The following is a 23,210-nucleotide window of genomic DNA, read 5'->3' on the forward strand; positions in this document are numbered from 1 at the left end:
AGGCGGACATTTCTATCCCAGAGCCCTTCGGAGCTAAACCAATCAGAGAGGGTCTTCGCTGTACGGGGGCTAGCCAATCATTGAGCGTATTTGCAAACGACAGCTATGAAAAAAAAGTCACGCAGCATCGATATCTTCAGGATTGTAAACAATGTGTGGACCATCGCTTTAAAGTTGAAAAAGGAAAGTTGATGTGAAACTCCTTACCTTTGCACCTTTTTTATTTTTAAACCATTAAAACTGCAATTGACCCAGTAACTCATGAATATGCAATGAACACATACTTTCTGGATTCACATAATGACCCCAATTTATTATGAGTTGGAAGACAAGTTAAACGTAAGCTCATATCATCTCATCCCAGTCCGTTCCCCAAAGGTCTTTTCTCACCCTTCAGGAAAAGGTCATACATATCAGGGGCTGAGTAAACAAGGGAATGCGGTGACCCTTTAATGCGTGCCATTATCTCTTCAGCAGGCTTGGAATATTGACACATCGGCGCTGGTTATTGGGAAAGAATAGTTATTGGGAAAGAATAGCGATGCACTTGGCCGGCTGGGTGCGAAGCTGTCGGAGGCTGCCAGTTTAAATTCCTCACCTTTTGGCCCCAGTCAGGTCCAACAAATCGAAGCATTCAGAACCAATTATTCAGAAATGTTAGTTAACCCATTTAGACCTAAAATGCCCGCTAATAATGCATTGTATAGCCTGCATATACACACAAATGTGTTTCCCAGATTCAATGGGTTAAGTTATAATAAATTATCTATAAATCATTGACGTAGGGATTATTTTTGCCAATTCACTTTTTCTCCATACAAATTTAACATTACGAAAAAGGAGATTATCTACCAGTTAGCATTAATGAAAAGAATCATTTACAAATAATTTTATATTAAATCATTTACTAGCTAAATGAAAACAAAGGGCTCGTAATGGAGTTTTGTTGTGTAACTATGAAGTTACACAATGCAGATGTCAGGGGAAATAAAACATTCTTAGTAGGCTGCAACACCATCCACCGAAAGGCAGCAGCATGACCCCACAAATATACAAATTCATTTTTCCCCACTTTTTCCATTTATTTATTACAATTCAATTTTATCCATTTCGTTTTCTCATGTGTCTTCTACTCCTTCCATTTAAAACAAGTCCAGTATGTGACTATTCTTTTAGAAACTGAAGAGTCCTGAAAGAGTTGGTGATGAAGGAGGGTGGGGTCAGGGTAGGGGGGGGGGGGGGGTCGGGGTAAGGAGGGTGGGAGGATGGGGTTATAGGGAGGTCACCCTCCCAGGAGCCTCCATTTCCAGGTGAGGAGATCATTCATATTTAATGTGAGATTCTTGCATTCGCTGTATTTTTTCTCTCCCCTCTTCTCGCCAACTTCCGTCTCTCGCGGGTTTTCTGTCGTTATTTTCTCTTTTCTTATTCGACGTCCTCGCCGTCATCTCCTTGGTCTCCATCCATTAGCAAAGCGGCGTACTTACTGGCTGAGCTGAACTTCTGAAAACAGACAAGATGACACAAGAAAAAAAATCACTTTCCCCCCTTTTTTAAGTTACTGATTAACAAATTAATCTTATTACAGGACATGAAGAAAGACGGTACTGAAGGTTATAAGAGAGAATCAGAGAGGAAGCGTAAAGGATAATAAAAAAAAAATTCTCCATGTGATGTTCAGATGGTTCTTTGGCCTGGAGAGTTGTGTAAAAGGCGTGGGAGCGAGGAATGCATGGTTTGGTTCTCTGGTAAGACACCCGCACCACCAGCACAAACACCAGCAACAAGCTAGCCACGGCTAATTCAAATGGGGCTGATGGGGGGCCAGAAGACGACCCCCCCCCCCCCCCCCCATATTTAGCTCAGAATACGTTTTATTTCAACTGAGTTACAGTTACAATTATGAACCCGTCACATCATACAGGCTCCTATAAACCCTTGTGGCAATTAGTGGTGGCGGCCAAATTTGCTGACGTTTGTGTGGTCAATGGGCAATTGTATTAAAACATGTCTGCGCCGTTGGTTTGACGCCATTCACCACTCTAGGTCGACCCCACAGTGCAGCGCAGCTCAGTTCACTACCAAGTGTTCTCATACTCAAGACTCTTGTATTAACATGAAGCCATCTCAAATCTGGCCGCTGGAGAGATTAATGACGTTTCAAAACCTGACTGAGTTTGACTGGTTGCGAGGTCAGCGCGCAGCGTTCTCCCGGATTTAAAATAAAAAATAAAAATAAATGGCACCAACTCCCAACAAAACTATGATCCGTTAGGACGGGTCAGATGACTGTCACGGTCACGGGTCACCTGCAGAGGAATAATTTCCCCAAAGGGAGGAGGGCGTGCAAACGTCCTTCCAACCCATTGCAAACGTGTTATGATCACATACATTTTCGGACTATAAGCCGCACCTTTTCCCCCGTTTTTCGACTCTGCGGCTTATATAACGGTGCGGCTTATACGTGACTCGACGTGACCAAACCCGAAAATGTAAAAAAAATCGAAATATTGCTTTTTTTTTTTACTGCATTGAAATGTTATTTATCTGTTCCCTTATTTGCTAAACTTAATACAACTTGTAAATGAGTTAATTCTTGTTATTTGTCCGACAGTATTGTGTCCCAATGCTAATTACATATGGTAATTAAACATTAAAACACCTGCGGCTTATAGTCCAGTGCGGCTTATATATGTACACATCATTCAATTTAGCTGCTGCGGCTTATATTCAGGTGCGACTTATAGTGCGAAAATTATGGTACTTTGTTTAGGAAAAAGTTAACTGTAAGTAACTAAAGGAAATGCTCTTTTTAATACCAGGAAACCAAAACATGCATTCCAGTTTCAACTGGTTCCCAGATGACTCTCTGGCCAAAGAGACTCTACAGTGTCAAAAAATAATAAAAAGATAAATGCAATTATCCTTTAAAAAGGGACAGTCCACAATTGTAAGAGGCCCACCTGATTTGTCACAAAGTGATTTCAGTCCAGTTCACAGATGCGTCGACAAATGGTTAACTCTTTGAGCCACCTAGAGGCTCAGAGTAATTCTGTAATGAGGTTACTGATACCATCACTCGTTCTATAAATGTGGAAAATGCCGTGTTCAAACCACCGCTATCTCAAATGAGGAAGAAGCAGCGGTGTCTTCTGGGAAACGGAGGATGGATCCTGCCTCTAATGGCTCAGTAGTAGCAGTGGGAACACTTTGGCTGTACTGTGTAGATGGGAAGTGCAGTCTGTAGCCATAATCTCCATCTTTAGCCTACTAGCTGCATCAGCGCTAGTGCAGTCTTTAGCCTACTAGCTACATCAGCGCTAGTGCAGTCTTTAGCCTACTAGCTACATCAGCGCTAGTGCAGTCTTTAGCCTACTAGCTATATCAGCACTAGTGCAGTCTTTAGCCTACTAGCTGGATCAGCGCTAGTGCAGTCTTTAGCCTACTAGCTACATCAGCACTAGTGCAGTCTTGAGCCTACTAGCTACATCAGCGCTAGTGCAGTCTTTAGCCTACTAACTACATCAGTGAGCAGTTGCTCCTCAAGTGCAGCAAGATTTTATAAGCCACATAAATGATAGAACATAGGCTACATAACTAATTATATTGTCATTCTGTGCTTCACATGATATTTGCCACGATCATGTTCCTATATGCTCAGATATGTCCGTTAAATAAATGGATCATGCTTCGACTGTAATTTCGACTCCAGCTTTGAGATCAAAATGGTTAATCCCGAATGGTTTATCCATAACGGTCATTTATTTTAGTTTGTTGATGGGAGTGAAAGTCGGTTTGGAAAATTATTTTTAAAAGGTGCATCTGTACGTTAATTATTTTATTCTAATGTGCATTTGTAGCAGGAAATGGTAGCATTATGCTAAATATGCAAGTAGAGGTCAGTGGGGGGACAGGAAACATGAAATTATGTTGGCAAGAAACATTCATGCTTCATGCCCCCAACATGATGCTAACAAATGACAACTCCTTTCAAATATCTGAACAAATTAAAACAAGGCCGATATTCTAGGGCTACGTTCAGATGATTCCCTGAATAGCATCGTTTGTGAAAGCCTTTGTATAAGACGGCATGTAGCCTAAATACAGAGTAGAAATCGTTCACAGAAAATACTAAATCGCGATTACCGCAATGCTAACTTTTAAGATTCTCAAAGAGGATATGGCAAAGCTCCCGTGTGTTGCTGGCGACGGTAGCTTGGTTTCTTGTATACAAAAAAAAGTTGTCCGATACATTTTTATCCCATTTGTTTCCATGAAACGTTTTAATTCTCGTCACGGCTTTGTGGCAGCTCTCAGAGCTAAGTGGCTTGCTGGTCGGCTGGGATACCCATCGGTTTCAGTGTGTGATGTCAGTGAAACAGTCTTGGTGATTGTGATTGGTTTACTTTTGTGAGGACGGACGGACAAACGCCGCTATAAACCGCTTAGAAACCAAGTGGTAAATTTTTTTTTTGGATGAACGGAAAAGGTCTCGCTTTTGGTGACAAATCAGATAAGAGTCTCAACATTGTGAACTCTCCCTTTAAGACGGTAAAGGTATACATACACAGGAGAGGTGGAACCATGAGAAGGTTTACAGAGGACCTGAAGCCAACATGAATGGACATTTTGGGAGGAGGGGGGAGGGGGATTTCAGACTGAAAATGGGTTGTTTGTTTTCCAGTTTTAAAAACGATATATATATATATAAAAAAAAGAAAAAAATTGGTGAACACTACAATGGCAGAAGGTAGGGGGGGGGGGGGGGGGGAGAAAGTTCTGGTAAACCGACTTGGAGCTCTACTAATATGGAGTGAGATCAACAGTGTAGAGGGTGGTGGGGGTGAGGTGGTGGGGTACGAAAGGGGAAGGGGTCCGTCAAGATGCTGACGTCACCACCCCGGTCCATGACTCACAGGGGTGGGGGACTCTTCGTATTTCTTTGGCTCTGGTGGTGGTCGGGAGTCTCGTTCTCTTCCGTTATCCTTTCTAAAAGCAGAATGGATACACTAATGGTTAAACCCCCACTGGCTGGAGACTGTTTGAGGTTGTGGAGGTGGGGTCAAAGGTCAAAGCTTAAGATTCAGTGGACATGGACAAGACAAGCAAGTTATAAACACCAGACCAGTATGACACCGATCGGATCCAAAATAAAATCAAGTCTTCAATCAATCACAGATTGTTGAGTTCTGATTATGAGGATATAATAGTAGAGCTCTGGTAATGAGGCTATATGTCATATCACATCTGATGTGGGGATTAACCACTAGAGGCTGGATAACCGTTTAGTTACCATGTGCTCACCGATTGTGCAGCACTTTTGTTCTCGTGGGACAAACAGTCAATACTTTATTACCATGTTGTCTATATTGTATTAAGATGTAAACAGATTGAGATTCGGGAGGAAATGACCAAGAATCCTCCAATCCAATCTAGGTCTGTAAAACACTTGATATAACCAAAATGAACCTCTTAACAATTCTTTACATTTTACAGACTTCATAGGAACCAGGTCAACGAAGCAAAAAGACATTACAAGCTATTCCCCGTTCCGTGATTAAGACCCACGCATTGAGTCATACATTTCTTTAAACACTTATGCAACCTGCATTTAATCAAGTTACGGCATCAACTTGCAATGCTGGTAAAACTTTGAACCGCCCTCTGGTATAACAAGAAACAGAATGACTGAGCAAGGTTGTTTTCTTTCACCATGACAACATCTTTGCACGCATATCAATGTATTTGACACTAGGTTTATGTCATTACAAGGAGCATGGTATTTCAATTACTGCCAGTTATTCAGAGCATTAAACCACCGCGAACGCCACAAAAACCAGGACGGATGCAACATCAGCCGTGTAACAGACAGTCAACCAGCCTTTAGTGGAAGTTCTTTGAATGCGCTCGCCTGCCTTGCTACAGTGAGCCTCAAGTCACTGGAGCTTGGGTTGGCTGACCTGTCTGCCTCCCTCCGTCGGTCTTTGTTGGCCCCCTCTCCTCGGCCCCGCCCTGCTCCAGGACCCGCGGGCCCCCCTCGCCCCCGCAGGGGCCCCCGGTCCCGACGCCAACCGTCGGCCTTATTCTCGTCTGCAAGGAGAGTCCAGACAGTGAGTGGTTGGAGAGGGAGGGGCTTGGCAACCTTGTGCGGGACTACACTCACACCACACCAGAGGACTACTCTCACACCACACCAGAGGACTACTCTCACACCACACCAGAGGACTACTCTCACACCACACCAGAGGACTACTCTCACACCACACCAGAGGACTACTCTCACACCACACTACACTCACACCACACCAGAGGACTACACTCACACCACACTCACACCACACCAGAGGACTACACTCACACCACACCAGAGGACTACACTCACACCACACCAGAGGACTACTCACACCACACCAGAGGACTACACTCACACCACACTACACTCACACCACAGGACTACACTCACACCACACCAGAGGACTACTCTCACACCACACCAGAGGACTACTCTCACACCACACCAGAGGACTACTCTCACACCACACCAGAGGACTACTCTCACACCACACTACACTCACACCACACCAGAGGACTACACTCACACCACACTACACTCACACCACACCAGAGGACTACACTCACACCACACCAGAGGACTACACTCACACCACACCAGAGGACTACTCTCACACCACACCAGAGGACTACACTCACACCACACTACACTCACACCACACCAGAGGACTACACTCACACCACACCAGAGGACTACGCTCACACCACACCAGAGGACTACTCTCACACCACACCAGAGGACTACTCTCACACCACACCAGAGGACTACTCTCACACCACACCAGAGGACTACTCTCACACCACACCAGAGGACTACTCTCACACCACACCAGAGGACTACACTCACACCACACCAGAGGACTACACTCACACCACACCAGAGGACTACTCTCACACCACACCAGAGGACTACTCTCACACCACACCACACCAGAGGACTACTCTCACACCACACCAGAGGACTACACTCACACCACACTCGCACCACACCAGAGGACTACACTCACACCACACTCGCACCACACCAGAGGACTACACTCACACCACACCAGAGGACTACTCTCACACCACACCAGAGGACTACTCTCACACCACACCACACCAGAGGACTACTCTCACACCACACCAGAGGACTACTCTCACACCACACCAGAGGACTACTCTCACACCACACCACACCAGAGGACTACTCTCACACCACACTCGCACCACAGGACTACACTCACACACCACAGGACTACACTCACACCACACCACAGGACTACACTCACACCACACCAGAGGACTACACTCACACCACACCAGAGGACTACACTCACACCACACCAGAGGACTACACTCACACCACACATCAGCCGCCGGGGAGCACGGTTGCATTCGAGATTTTTTATAATTTTTTGCCACGTAAATAAGGATTCAGGCATCAAACGTCAAGCTTCGCATGGTTATGGTCTCGATGCACGGCAAGCTCGTTAAGGGTCAATGGCTTCTGTTGCCCAAAAAACACCTCTTGATTTTAATGAACACGCCACACTACACAAAGAAAAGGGAAGATATATATGTTTGTCATTCAGACACAAGCTGGGGCAGATTTAGTTCAGTGTTGTCAACAAGCAGACCTGGTGTGTCCCTTAAGGGCCGCGGGTTCCCCGTGCTATTCGATGTCAAGGCTGCCCAATCCTATCCTTCCCTCTACCGCCTATGGACGTGCTGCCTCGTAAGGCTCAAGTGGGAATAGCGATCCATGGACGCGCTGCCTCGTAGGGTTAGAGTGGGAATAGAGATCCATGGACGCGCTGCCTCGTAGGGTTAGAGTGGGAATAGAGATCCATGGACGCGCTGCCTCGTAGGGTTAGAGTCGGAATATAGATCCATGGACGCGCTGCCTCGTAGGGCTCAAGTGGGAATAGAGATCCATGGACGCACTGCCTCGTAGGGCTCAAGTGGGAATATAGATCCATGGACGCGCTGCCTCGTAGGGCTCAAGTGGGAATATAGATCCATGGACGCGCTGCCTCGTAGGGCTCAAGTGGGAATATAGATCCATGGACGCACTGCCTCGTAGGGTTAGAGTCGGAATATAGATCCATGGACGCACTGCCTCGTAGGGTTAGAGTCGGAATATAGATCCATGGACGCACTGCCTCGTAGGGTTAGAGTGGGAATATTCGAAGACACCTCTGTTGTTCCATATTGTTTTTGCCACTTCTTCAGAAGGACAGATGGACTTAGTCCCGTATAAAACCTCAACTTTCCAGAATGTCAGATACTAGTCGGTATCCAGTATCCACGTGGTAAATACACAAGTCACAAAATGTAAATAAGACAGTGTTGGAAAGTGAATTTCGTTACTTTCGATGGTAGGCTAATGGTCCATATCCACTTCAAGTCATTGTGTAAACTAGCTAGCGTGCTGTGGGTCTCTCTCTGTGCCGCACGCACAAAGAGAAGGGTACCCATCTTCTAGTCCTTCCTCTAAGTCTTCACATAGTTGGCATATGCAGTTATACCGGCCATTGTGAACAGGCTATGGCGTTTCATGCAGCAACTACCGAACATTTTAGTATCACAAGTAATATTAACGTACAAACTGTACGAACCAACTGACGTCGAAGAAGATTCTCCAGAAACTAAGATTGGCAACCGCGGTAGGATTGGGCAGCACAACACAGAGCTCCACCCCCACCCCCCTTTAGCCAATCACCAAACCAGTCACCTCAGAAAAGGGAGGAGGCGTGCAAACGTTCTTCCAACCCATTGCTAACGTGTTAGGATCACAAATTACACAACGCATTATTAGGTGGGAGGAGGGGAGGGTCTAGGAGATAAAAGAGCCTAAATTGCGAGTCACACTCACTCTTGACTTCAGAGCAACATGGTTTTAGTCGTGGCGGTTAGACAACAAGGCTTAAAAAGCAGAGTCCACACTGTTGGGGTTAGGACAGAATCTCCCCTGTAGGGGGTTTGGACAGGCCTGCGAGAAACACCCACATACAAAAACACACAGCATGCTCCTCAACCACCACTACCTACTGGACCTTACCCTTCTCAGATCCTCTCTCTTCTGTGTCCGAGGAGCTGCAGGAGGAGAGAGAACAGTTCAGAAACCAATGATGGGTTTCAGATTACATTCAACAAGTGTTAGCATTCAATTCAACATGCATGGGCTAGAGCAGGGGTAGGCAATTAAGTTTGACCGAGGGCCAAATTCTTTCCAAGCCATTGTATGGGGGGCCGGAAACAAAAACAATGGCTAATTTAATATATTTATAGTGAAAACATTTTAACTGTGACAGACCATCTTATAACTAAGACATTTGTGGCAGAGGCAGATAATGAACAAAATAAACTAGCTGCATAGGTGGCCTAATAAACTGTAAACGACATACACATTTGCAATGAACATTATACCTTTGTCTGTTTGCCATTTTATTATAAAACCAGAGACAAGCGCCTCTCTCTTATCGGTCTATCTTACATTACGCGCAACCAATGTGTCTATCCGACGGCCCTTTCTGTGGAGCGCACTGGACTATTGAGAAACAATAGGAATTTTCCATTGGTTCTCCCAGTCCATGTGACCATTTCTAGCATTTCCATTGGCTATAGTGACAGACATAGATACCATATATGATAAATGGATATACAGCTGATTAGATACAGTCCAGAGAAAACAGCTGATTAGATACAGTCCAGAGAAAACAACCAATCTAGATATTTCAAGATTCTATGCTTTACATCCGCGCATTCTCTGAGAGATGCACTAAATTTTGAGATGACAATCCATTCCGATACAATAAAGCAAGTGTTTATCACAAACAAATCCAAAGATATTTAATGTTTTACAAAACATGTCTACTGTTGCGCCCGGCTTTAGAGGGTTAAAAGCCTAATAGTATTTTTTATTTAGTTAATAAATGTCTCATTGTAATTCCTTATATACCTAATGTAATAATAATAATAATAATAATACATCTATTTTATATAGCGCTTTTCCAGGTGCTCAAAGACGCTTCACATGGGCAGGAGAGACAAACTATGGCAAAACAAAAAAAACAGAACAAAACAGAACAAAAATAATACATGACAAAATAAAATAAAACAGACAGAATTAGAGGTCAAAAGCAAGATTGAAAAGGTGGGTTTTGAGGGCTGATTTAAAAGATGTCAGGGTGTTTGCATCACGGATATGGCTGGGGAGGGCATTCCAGAGGGAGGGGGCAGCAGCAGCAAAGGCCCTGTCGCCCCAGGTCCGGAGCTTGGTCGTGGGAGGTGTTAGGAGGTTGGCATCTGCAGACCTAAGGCGACGGGTGGGCGTATGACGGTGGAGGAGGTCGGACAGGTAGGGAGGGGCAAGGTTGTTGAGGGCTTTAAATGTGATGAGTAGTATTTTAAAATGTATTCTGTATTTGATTGGAAGCCAGTGGAGGTCGTGGAGGACAGGGGTGATGTGATCAGAGCGACGGTGGAGGTGAGCATGCGGGCAGCAGAGTTTTGGACATATTGGAGTTTATTGAGAATAGTGTTTGGTGAGCCGTAGAGGATGCTGTTGCAGTAATCTAGTCTTGATGATATGAATGCATGAACCATGAAATTCTTGAAGCAGATTCAGCTTTTTTTGCTCTGATTTGACTTCAGTTTAATTGCATTGTTACTGTTCACATGTGTGGTGCCGTCACAGTCATATATAAGTAAAGATAAAGTTTGAATGACTTACTGAACTGATGTTTTAATTTCAAACCACACATGTGGTGTGGCTTGTTTGTTATTTCAGCACCAGGTGCTGTCCACCGACTTTTTTCATGTTGAGCAAGCACTACATTGCACCTCGCTGCCTACCTGTTATTCACTCTCAACATGGATAAAACAACGTTTAACCCTTTCTCTGCCACACTTATATCCATCCTTATACCATCCTCTGCCAGCTCTATTTGTCTATGGAGATGTTCCCCTTCTTTGCAGGGCTATAACTTTTTAAATTATATTGCTAAATTGACATTACTATGGCCCATTCAACGTCAAGTATCTATCTTTTAGGATGTAGCAACGTTCTACTTTTTCATTCACATATTCATACTAAAATACGGTCTAAAGTATAAATAAGTTTATCGTTTTCTGCAGCATTCTGCAGAACGTGAGTTATAGCCCTAAATACATATCGCTGCTGTCGGGCCAAAACCGCATAACTCCATTTTTTTTTTATTATAAATCAACTCCGTAGATCATCCTCCATATGTGTGTGTGGGTTTTACAAAGTTTAAACAATGGGAAAGCATTAAACCGATCATCTGTCTAAACCTCCTAACTCTATTCACCCTCAAATCTGTGTTAGTTTTTTTTCATCTGCTGAAAAGTTGGGTTTTTGGAGTTATGAGGTTTTGTCCCGACAGCAGCGATATATTAGATCATCAAATGTAGTTTGATACCGATTGACATCAGATAAAAAATTTCAATTGTACAAAGTCCTACATGTCATGCCTCATCATCTGCTGGTGACGGAGGGGGGGGGGGGGGGGGGGGGGTTATACGTCCGTGGCCGACGTTAAATCATTTATTTAGTATGGGTGATATGTTGATCGGAGCAGTGTGTATCGAAAATAATAATCAAACACGCTGAAACTCACCACAGCTTGGATCAGCGTGGAGCAGAAAGATCTCAATTATGGGATGTTGATATATGCGATCCATTTCCAGGTTGTATAATAATATATACGTCCAAATCATGTTGTTTATCGAGTTATTGGCAACGGATCGCTATCCAGCGTATCAAGCTGGAGTCCCGCTAGCGATAGCGAGTGGCCGGACGAAATATGGGTGAGCACCACTTCCGGCGCATCACTTCCGGTTTTGGCGATTCGCCGATCGGCCACCAGATGGCGGTCTTGAACCGTTGTTGAGAGGAGATCAACAGCAAGTCTCAAGTCTCCATGGGTGAAATATGATTGCCATGACAGATTTATGAAATATTGATCTCAAAGACGCTGTACGACGTCATTGGCAGATTAAGCATGGCGAGGGGTAGAGCCATATGAAATCCGTTTTATTTTTTTCCAAATTCCATTTAATTTTTTTCCAAATTCCGTTTTTTCCGTTTTAATATTTCAGAATTCTGTATTTTGCTTTGTACGCTCATTTTACCATCAGAAATAGTGTCTAATAAGTGGGAATGAATAAATGTCCACAATTTAATAAGATATAACAGTCCATTTAATAGGGCTGTCTTAAATACTTCGAAGCTTCGTTCGATGGGCATGGGATTCGAATATGAAAATAAAATTCGATTATTAAAAAAAAATAAAAAAAAATAAAAAGGTATATATATTTTTGCAAAATCAACTCTGCCTCTCTTTGTTAACTACAACAAGCAATGCTGTTTGTTATTTAAGATGAGGTCGGACTCTGCACTGACAGATTTGTGTTCATTGTGCTGCTTTTATGAAGCCTCAAATGACTGCTTACAATATTTCATGAAAGCAAAGTGCTTTGTTTGTCTAATATTTAAAAAGGTTTCAACTTTACAGCACTGACAAAGTTGAACAAAGTGATGTACAAGTCCCACAACATAAAAAAAAAAAAAAAATGTATAGTCGATTCGATTTTTATTGCTCAATTCCGCCATTCCGTCCGCGATTCCGTGATCGCGGATTCCATATGGCTCTAGGGGGGGGGGGGGGGGTGTCTCTGGGTTAGAGCATCTACACAGAGGGGGGGGGGATTGTCGCTGGGTTAGAGCATCCACACAGAGGGGGGGTGTCTCTGGGTTAGAGCATCCACACAGAGCGAGGGGGGGGGTTTACTTCTATTTTACATGCTATACTATTTTATTTTACTTATCTTGTCTAGCACAGTCTCTGGAGCGTAACAGTAAGAAGCATTTTGTATAAAAGTATAGTATGACAACTATTAAAGAAACTTGAACATAGAGGAGGGGGGTTGTCTCTGGGTTAGAGCATCCACACAGAGGAGGGGGGTTGTCTCTGGGTTAGAGCATCCACACAGAGGAGGGGGGTTGTCTCTGGGTTAGAGTATCCACACAGAGGAGGGGGGTTGTCTCTGGGTTAGAGTATCCACACATAGAGGAGGGGGGTTGTCTCTGGGTTAGAGCATCCACACATAGAGGAGGGGGGTTGTCTCTGGGTTAGAGTATCCACACATAGAGGAGGGGGGTTGTCTCTGGGTTAGAGTATCCACACCGAGGGGGGGGGGTTGTCTCTGGGTTAGAGTATCCACACAGAGGGGGGGGGTTGTCTCTGGGTTAGAGCATCCACACATAGAGGAGGGGGGTTGTCTCTGGGTTAGAGTATCCACACAGAGGGGGGGGGTTGTCTCTGGGTTAGAGTATCCACACAGAGGGGGGGGGTTGTCTCTGGGTTAGAGCATCCACACATAGAGGAGGGGGGTTGTCTCTGGGTTAGAGTATCCACACAGAGGGGGGGGGTTGTCTCTGGGTTAGAGTATCCACATAGAGGAGGGGGGTTGTCTCTGGGTTAGAGTATCCACACAGAGGGGGGGGTTGTCTCTGGGTTAGAGTATCCACACATAGAGGGGGGTTGCCTCTGGGTTAGAGTATCCACAGAGGGGGGGGGTTGTCTCTGGGTTAGAGTATCCACACATAGAGGAGGGGGGTTGTCTCTGGGTTAGAGTATCCACACCGAGGGGGGGGGGGGTTGTCTCTGGGTTAGAGTATCCACACAGAGGAGGGGGGTTGTCTCTGGGTTAGAGCATCCACACATAGAGGAGGGGGGTTGTCTCTGGGTTAGAGTATCCACACAGCGGAGGGGGGGGGGGGGGGGGGGGGGGGCTCTGGGCTAGAGCTTCCACAGTTATAGGTTTGTTTGTTTTAAAATTAAGACAGGCCTATATTTTAAGTTATGCTGGCCAAAGATAAGTTTTATTTAGTATTTTCTATGTACAAGTAAAGTTTTTAATTTACACAACATTTAGATGGACAAATAAACTCCCCGTTGGTTTTATCTTGCACAACTGCTCTCCATCTTTACTTCTATTTTACATGCTATACTATTTTATTTTACTTATCTTGTCTAGCACAGTCTCTGGAGCGTAACAGTAAGAAGCATTTTGTATAAAAGTATAGTATGACAACTATTAAAGAAACTTGAACATAGAGGAGGGGGGTTGTCTCTGGGTTAGAGCATCCACACATAGAGGAGGGGGGTTGTCTCTGGGTTAGAGTATCCACACATAGAGGAGGGGGGTTGTCTCTAGAGCTGCCGCGGTATTGATTATTTCCTTATCGCACAAATTTGCAAAATATTTCCTACCGCCGCGGTTTTTACCGCACGCACACAAAAAATTAAAAAAAAAGTTTGAATGCATTTTTTTTTTTTAGTAGTAGTCTACTCTTTATAGCATATAGCCTGCCTCTAGTCTAAATGTCTATCTTTAGAGGATGACTTTGCAGCATGAATATTGTTTGGGATTCGGCAAGCACGCATTAGTTATTGAAAGTGAAACACGGATGCGCAGTTCACTCGGTGTCGCGGGCACCCCCCCGACCCTTTCTTATTATTATTACTATAAAGTTACTACTTTATAATAAAGGCATTCGTTTTGTGGCATTGACATTATATAGTTATGCGTTCAATAACATCAGCGTATTTACCGGACCATAGCAAGCAATACTCTATTCATATCTCAGTTCCTTTCTTTGCTCAGAGCGTGCTGAGTTGTCCCATTCTGCGGTCTGTTAATAAAGTTTTCAATCAGACAAGTGTATAGAACGAAGGGCTTTTATTATAACATTCGTTGCAGACAGTAAAATCATTATGTCTCGTTTAGTACTCCTGAAGAGCGATGATAGTCCACTCCGGCGGAGAGTTAAAGCTAACGTTATTAGCTGTTGTGATGAACTGACATTCAGGACGTAAAAACGTGTGACGCGTCTCTCTTCTGACCAATCAGTGGTCTGCAATGTTTCACGTGACTTTTCTGGTACCCAATAGGGTCGCTTGGAACCTCGATAGACGAGTAGGGTATATCTGCAGAGCCGCAAGCCCAACGAGAGGGTAAATTATTATTATTATTATAAAAAACAGCGGTGACGCGGTATTCAGCCTACTCTGCGGTGGCCGTGATGTAACAGCGATACCGCGGTAATGCGGTAATCGCGGCAGCTCTAGTTGTCTCTGGGTTAGAGTATCCACACAGAGGGGGGGGGTTGTCTCTGGGTTAGAGTATCCACACATAGAGGAGGGGGGTTGTCTCTGGGTTAGAGTATCCACACATAGAGGAGGGGGGTTGTCTCTGGGTTAGAGTATCCACACAGAGGGGGGGGGTTGTCTCTGGGTTAGAGCATCCACACATAGAGGGGGGTTGTCTCTGGGTTAGAGTATCCACACCGAGGGGGGGGGGGGGGGGGGGTTGTCTCTGGGTTAGAGTATCCACACCGGGGGGGGGGGGGGGGGTTGTCTCTGGGTTAGAGCATCCACACAGAGGAGGGGGGTTGTCTCTGGGTTAGAGTATCCACGCAGCGGAGGGGGGGGGGGGGGCTCTGGGCTAGAGCTTCCACAGTTATAGGTTTGTTTGTTTTAAAATTAAGACAGGCCTATATTTTAAGTTATGCGATAAGTTTTATTTTGTATTTTCTATGTACAAGTAAAGTTTTTAATTTACACAACATTTAGATGGACAAATAAACTCCCCGTTGGTTTTATCTTGCACAACTGCTCTCCATCTTTGTATGAATTTATATTTATCGTTTGTGGATGTTTGTATGACTTCGTGTTTATTGTTTGAGAATGTTTGTATGAATTTACATTTATCGTTTGTGGATGTTTGTATGACTGTTTGTGGATATTTGTATGAATTTACATTTATCGTTTGTAGATGTTTGTATGAATTTATGTTTATAATTTGTATGAATTTATGTTTATAGTTTGTGGATGTTTGTATGCATTTATGTTTATCGTTTGTGGATGTTTGTATGAATTTATATTTATAGTTTGTGGATGTTTGTATGAATTTATGTTTTTATAGTTTGTGGATGTTTGTATGCATTTATGTTTATCGTTTGTGGATGTTTGTATGAATTTATGTTTATAGTTTGTGGATGTTTGTATGAATTTATGTTTATAGTTTGTGGATGTTTGTATGCATTTATGTTTATAGTTTGCGGATGTTTGTATGAATTTATGTTTCGTTCGTGGATGTTTGTATGAATTTATGTTTATAGTTTGTGGATGTTTGAATCTCTCGTGTATGCATTTATATTTCTGTATTCACGTTAATACAGAGCTCTGTGAATCATGTGATCAGATACCTGAGGTCGGGGGGTGCGGTGCTGCTGGGTGACACCGGGAGGCGTACGTCAGCCTCTCCAGAGCTGGTGCTGACCGCGCTGCGCTTGGCCCAGGCGTTCTCCTTGGGAGGCGGCGCAGGCACCACCTTCAGCTGCTCCTTGGAGGAGCTGGTGGTGGAGGGGGGCCGGGGGGAGGTGGCTCCCGGGGAGGAAGGCTCGTCTTCCTTGCCGCTGAACACCTCGTTCTCCACCGAACGCTCGCTCTCTCGGCGTCGCGAAACTGCAGGCAGCAGAACAGGAGGTCGTTGCTTAGCGTAAAGGCCTAATCCTCAACCAAGATATACACGAGGGGTAGACATACCACTGAACAAATATGCCGTTAGGAGATTGTAGTTTTTTCTCTCCTCTTCTTCTGCAATATATATTTATATATATCATTATTTTGTACTGTTTTTAGTTGTAAATACTTTGGTTACATGTTACATCTTTTTTATAATAAGATACCTGTATTTTGAGTTAAGAAAATTCCCACCCAAAAAAATTCCATCTACAAAAGAGTCATACATCCAAAATGTTGATTGTTTTGGATTAGAGTTTAGTTTTTGATACACTAAATTAAAAGGGGCAGTTAACCCAAAATACAAACATGTTCCTCCTACCAGGAGTGCCATCTATCCATCCAGATAGTTTCAGTTTGGGTGTGATTGGCTGAGGTATGGAGATATCGACCGTCTGCCCAATACAATGAAGCTGAATGGGCCTTATTTTGTAAAAAAAAAAAAAAAAATCCATTTCCAAAAACCATGACATGGTTATCGACAGACCTCACTGAACAGTTTAATTAAGTAACTATGTCAAGGATTCTGGAAAGAAATGTTGCTGTTGAGGTTTATTGACACATTGAGCAGCACAAAAGGCCCATTGAGACATCTCTACAGCCGATATCTCCAAACGTCCACAAGTCACACAGAAATTATCTGGATGCATAGATAGCATTCACGGTAAGGAGGAAAATAAGTATTTTGTGTCTACTGCCCCTTTAAACATTTTTTATTATAATAATATAAAAGGATAATAAGGGACTGAAATACAATTATTTGTAAGAAATAGTAAGCGTGAACTGGATGGTGCCCTCTTACCTCTTCCAGAAGTACTTCCTGGCTGTGATGACTCACTTCCTGTGCGGGAGCGCTCAGTATGAGTTTCCTCAGTCCGCCAGCCACCTGTGTCCCTGAGGACACAATCATTACATCAAAGTTATTTAGTGCATTTCAAATCACAAGACATTTAGTTAAGACTTTTGTGCTCCCTCTCTCCCATGGCTCCCATCCCCCTTTTGTTTTCCTCGTTTAGTTCTTTGGGTGATATTTGTGTTTCACATGCAATACACACCACATCTTCACAGATGCCGCAGCTTGCATTCACACAGATTTCACAGACGGATCATAGCCTACACACCAGGTTTTTATTTTGATTATTTAAATTAAATAATAAACTTTGAACGGTTAACTTGAATTGTCCTCTTGGTGCGTTAATCCACCATTTGTCATGGTGTTGGGCGCTGCGACTGACCCACTTGGCTCAAGACACATTTCCACATTCACCTTGCAGTCACGTGGAGGAGGGATCGGCTATAAAAGGTCACATGGAACTATAAATCCTAATGTGAAACACTGTGATTCTACCCGTCTATCTTTTTATGCTCGCTTATGCCTGTATTTTTTGCTGTTGTGAAGCACTTTGAACTGCAACCTCTGTATGAAAAGTGCTATACAAATAAAGTTATTATTATTATAAATGCTCCAAGCCCGGCAACCACTGCTGATAAAGAACCTAAGTGGATCTAATTTGGCATTAACCCTTTCACTACCACTCTACCAAAGCATTAACCCTTTCACTGCCACACGACAAACCCTTTCACTACATGTAGTGTGGTAGTGAAAGGTTAACCTTCTTATTATTTTCATTTAATTTGATCTTCCCCAGAAAAATGGGGAATATGAATTGATAATTAATTTCACTCATATTTTTCACTAGAAGTTAGTAGTGAGAGAATGAAAGGATTTCTGCTCTCCTCTTATCGCTCCACCTACAGTATAGACAGTAGGGCTGTCCCCGACTAAGGATTTGGATGGTCGACTATGATTGGCCAAGTAGATTTTTTTTTTTATATCATTCCATTTGGGCTGTGGGGGTGCTTAATGTCTGAAGGAGTCGACTGAAGGCTTCTTGTCCTCTGCAAAAGCATGCAATTGGTCCACTGATGGATACATCTTGATATTTGTCTAGTCTAGTGTGTTCATTAGATGGGTGAAATCCTCTTTCAGTGCCTCTGTGCCTGTTTTCTTAGGCAGTTAGCCTCTGGTATGCGTGTATTAAAAAAAAATATATATATTTTCTTTTACTATTCGACTAAGAGGTTGGTTAGTCGACTACGGCTCCTTTCGACCGATTAGTCGCCTAATCGGGGTCAGCCCTAATAGACAGTTATGGAATTCTGGATTAAATCATATGAAACAGCAAATATCTTCTTAGATGGGGTCTCTGGGACATACCGTAATTTTCGGACTATAAGCCGCGCCTTCCCCCCCCCATTTTTCGACCCTGCGGCTTATATGTGACTCGACGTGACCAAACCCGAAAATGTAAAAATCTAAATATTGCTTTTTTTGACTGCATAGAAATGTTATTCATCTGTTCCCTTATTTGCTAAACTTAATACAACTTGTACAGGGCTGTACGCTAAGCTTTTTCACTAGGGGCACACTTGCCCCTAAATGAGAAATTTAGGGGCAAAGAATATTTTTTAGGGGCACATTTTTTAATAACTATTTTACCATTATAGTAGGGCTGGGCGATATGGCCTCTAAATGATATCGCGATATTTTTTGGCCATATCACGAACACGATATATATCGCAATATTTTGACATTTCCTCTAAAGCACTTAAAAATGCTTGATTTAACCCTTTGATGCATACAGTCACGCCAATATGATGATTAAATAAGTCCCTGCAACATATGTTTGCATTATTAAACCATGAAGATGCTTTAAAAAATATTTAATGAAAATGTACTAAGAGTAGTCTACTGACACACTAATAAAAAATGTATTTACATCTAAGACCATTTATATAAAAACTTTTGGGTGCCTTTTTTTTGCACAGTAGTGTTTTCTATCCACTTTAGCCAAACACACACACACACATATATATATATATATATACACACACACTACTGTGAGAAAATAATAATCACACACACAAAGGTTTAATGGCTTATAGCAGACTTAATGATTTTAGAATATTTCAGATAATGAAATTAAATGTTTATATCATCAACTATCCAGTTAGTATTTATACTGTCTGTAACGTTTGGCTACTTTAAATCATTGAATGTAGAGAGAGCTGTACTGTATTGTACCCATCTGCAATCTGTTAATAAAGTTTTCAATCAATCAGAGCGAGGAGAGAGAGAGAGAGAGAGAGAGGGGGCGAGAACGATGAGAGAGCCAGCCCCCCCCCCCCCCCCGGGTTTTGTTCTAGGTTCGCGCTTTGATCGTCTAAGCTGCCGTAGGTGATGACGTCACACTCGAATGTAAACAGGAAGCGTTTAACAGACGGAGATGGAAAGTGGATGATATACAGTAACAGAAACGAATAACCAATAAATATGAAGTTATGTTTAAACTTCTGTTGTCAAGCGTTGTCAATATAACCCACCCCCTTCCCTCCCGAATGGAACTAGTGTTGTGGAGTCCGCTTTGACTGGTGTCCAGGGTTAGCAGCAGCTAACGCTAGTTAGCTTAGCATAATCCTAATGGATACCGTGGATAGCAGCTAACGTTAGCCCATTGCTCGTGTCAATCAAATTGCATGTTATTAAAGGTCCGCGCTGGTCTGTCTAATGAAATTACAACCGCAACATTATGCCCTGGTTGTAGGCTAATGTTTTATCCAATTTGTATGGATTAATTTAGGAGTGAAATGCGAATGAAGGGTTGCAATCACTACTCGCAAGCTTGCCCCCAGATGATATTTTCCACTCGCACCGGCCAGATTGGGGGGCAATTTGCGACGAGATGCTTGCAGTGTACAGCCCTGTTGTAAATGAGTTAATTCTTGTTATTTGTCCAACAGTATTGTGTCCCAATGCTGGTGGGAAGACTGTAATTAAACATTAAAACACCTGCGGCTTATAGTCCAGTGCGGTTTATATATGTACACATCATTCAATTTAGCTGCTGCGGCTTATATTCAGGTGCGGCTTATAGTGCGAAAATTACGGTAATCTTATCAGGTCAATGTTTGCCAACACAACATGACGGCCGTGCCACTGCTTGGATTAAAAGGTGCTGTGTAGATAACATTCCAATGTCACACTAGAGCACCAGCATGTCATTTATCCAATCAGGTGCATTCCATGTGGGGGAAATGGGAAGTAGGGAGGGGATAGACGTCCCCCCCCCCCCCCCCCAATGATAAATGTATTAATATTTTTAAAGCAAATGCTTATATTCAGCACCTTTCTAAAAGCTCTGTGGATGGATATATATATATATATATATATATATATATATATAAATAAACGTACTCATCATAAACATTTTATCTATAGCACCTTTAAATTTAGTGTAAAAATCTCTTTTTCTCTCTTCAGTCTCAAGGTAAAACCGGGGCGTGTCACTACCCTCCCAGACCGCGTGAATACTTTGGGCAGCCGAAGAGTGCTTCCGCGTTAGAGTTTTGCGCTCTGATTGGCCAGGTCATGTGACATGTGCGCCAATCGTGGGACAGCAAGTTCTGCGCCTATTTCCGGGTCTAACAGCCTGCAAACTACCTGGCGTTCTATCGCCATGCTCTAAGACAAACTCTAACCTTAACCAACTTCGAACGAGCGCCTAAGCTTAACCACTGTAGAAACTTGCGGTCCCACGATTGGGCGTACATGTCACATGACCAGAAATGACCTGGCCAATCAGAGACGCGGAAACACTCTTCGGCTGCCCAAAGTATTCAGGCTCCCAGGCCCTCTCCCCTGTCTCAAGGTAAAACCAGGGCGTGTCACTACCCTCCCAGGCCCTCTCACCTGTCTCAAGGTAAAACCAGGGCGTGTCACTACCCTCCCAGGCCCTCTCCCCTGTCTCAAGGTAAAACCGGGGCGTGTCACTACCCTCCCAGGCCCTCTCCCTGTCTCAAGGTAAAACCAGGGCGTGTCACTACCCTCCCAGGCCCTCTCACTCATCTCAAGGTAAAACCGGGGCGTGTCACTACCCTCCCAGACCCTCTCACTCATCTCAAGGTAAAACCGGGGCGTGTCACTAGCCTCCCAGGCCCTCTCACTCATCTCAAGGTAAAACCAGGGCGTGTCACTACCCTCCCAGACCCTCTCCCCTGTCTCAAGGTAAAACCGGGGCGTGTCACTACCCTCCCAGGCCCTCTCACTCATCTCAAGGTAAAACCGGGGCGTGTCACTACCCTCCCAGACCCTCTCACTCATCTCAAGGTAAAACCGGGGCGTGTCACTACCAATGTTCCCTCAAATATTTTTTCGGTCTGAGCAAACACTCAAACCTCCTGAGCAGACATCAGCAACTACTGAGCAACATACATCACCTGCCGATTAACCGGTTGGTAGTTGATAAGCGGCGGTTTGTAAAATAATCTTAATTTCCCTCAATGTCTAACATAAAAATCTATACATTTAGCTGATACACAGAAATAATACAAAAAGGCATATTATATTCCTCAATCAAATATTTATTTGACCATTGATTGACGATACAGAGCAACGTCCTTACTTTGGCGGCGGCGGTGTGAGTCGTGTCACTAACTTTTGTCTTTTTAAGATGCTGACTCAAGGGTGACCATATTGTGATTTACAAAATATATACCGGTATATATATTTTTTTTAAAGAGGACACTCTTTCTGCCTTCAGCCTCAAGATACGTCTGTTTACTCAAAGATGCCTCATCATTTTAATATATTTAAAGTATGCCTCCTCTGTATGGATATAAAATTATTGTTTATATTATTTTATATAACAAAATAAATAATATCTCTCTATAACCAAAGTTACTCAACTGTTGTATTGTGCTGCATTATGGCTAAAGTAATCTGACAAATCTCAAGAAAATAACTAAATCAACCTATGACAAAATTTCAAGTCTTACTGGACAAAATAAATAAGAAAACTATGAAGTAATGTTCTAAATCAGTGGTTCTCAACTGGTCTAGCCTCGGGACCCAACATTTTCCTTAGTCATTAAGTCGCGACCCAAAATTTTGAACCACTATGATTTATGTAAAAAAAAAAATTTTGCAGTAATACACAATCTTTCAAAACATGAAATAAACACAAAAAAGTGCAACAAAAGTGCAACTATTGCTAAAAACCCAATGAAATAAAAGAATAATAAATAATATATGCTTCTTAGCAGATTTCTTAGCTTAACATAACATACCTAAATTTGGGGGAACTAATGGGATAACTGAGTTTGCAACAAAAGTGCAACTAGGGCTAAAACCCAATGAAATAAAATAATAATAAATAATATGCTTCTTAGCAGATTTCTTAGCTTAACATAACAGACCTAAGTTTGGGGGAACTAATGGGATAACTGGGGTTGCAACAAAAGTGCAACTAGGGCTAAAACCCCAATGAAATTAAATAATAATAATAAATAATTATGCTTCTTAGCAGACTTCTTAGCTTAACATAACAGACCTAAGTTTGGGGGAACTAATGGGATAACTGGGATTGCAATAAAAGTGCAACTAGGGCTAAAAACCCAATGAAATAAAATAATAAATAATATGCTTCTTAGCAGATTTCTTAGCTTAACATAACAGACCTACGTTTGGGGGAACTAATGGGATAA

General features: G+C 43.0%; 1 protein-coding gene across 4 annotated transcripts in view; it reads right to left on the reverse strand.

The window, feature by feature from the left end:
* Positions 1–284: 284 nt before the first annotated feature.
* eif4ba (eukaryotic translation initiation factor 4Ba) overlaps positions 285–23,210 on the reverse strand; it is a 67,795-nt gene continuing 44,869 nt past the window's right edge. The window contains exons 10-14 of one of the 4 annotated variants that reach the window (XM_084317580.1): positions 17,470–17,561; positions 16,352–16,610; positions 9,116–9,150; positions 4,917–4,989; positions 285–1,503 (exon numbers count right to left, since the gene is read on the reverse strand). In XM_084317580.1, coding sequence (XP_084173706.1) covers positions 1,467–1,503; positions 4,917–4,989; positions 9,116–9,150; positions 16,352–16,610; positions 17,470–17,561 — 496 coding nt within the window. In that variant the 3' untranslated portion in view covers positions 285–1,466. Of the gene's footprint in view, positions 1,504–4,916; positions 4,990–9,115; positions 9,154–16,351; positions 16,611–17,469; positions 17,562–23,210 lie in introns of all 4 variants that reach the window. The other 3 variants (XM_084317579.1, XM_084317582.1, XM_084317581.1) reach the window with 3 other exon arrangements.

The sequence above is a fragment of the Notolepis coatsorum genome (genome assembly GCF_963971535.1).
Source record: "Notolepis coatsorum genome assembly, chromosome: 6".
Classification (NCBI taxonomy): domain Eukaryota; kingdom Metazoa; phylum Chordata; class Actinopteri; order Aulopiformes; family Paralepididae; genus Notolepis; species Notolepis coatsorum.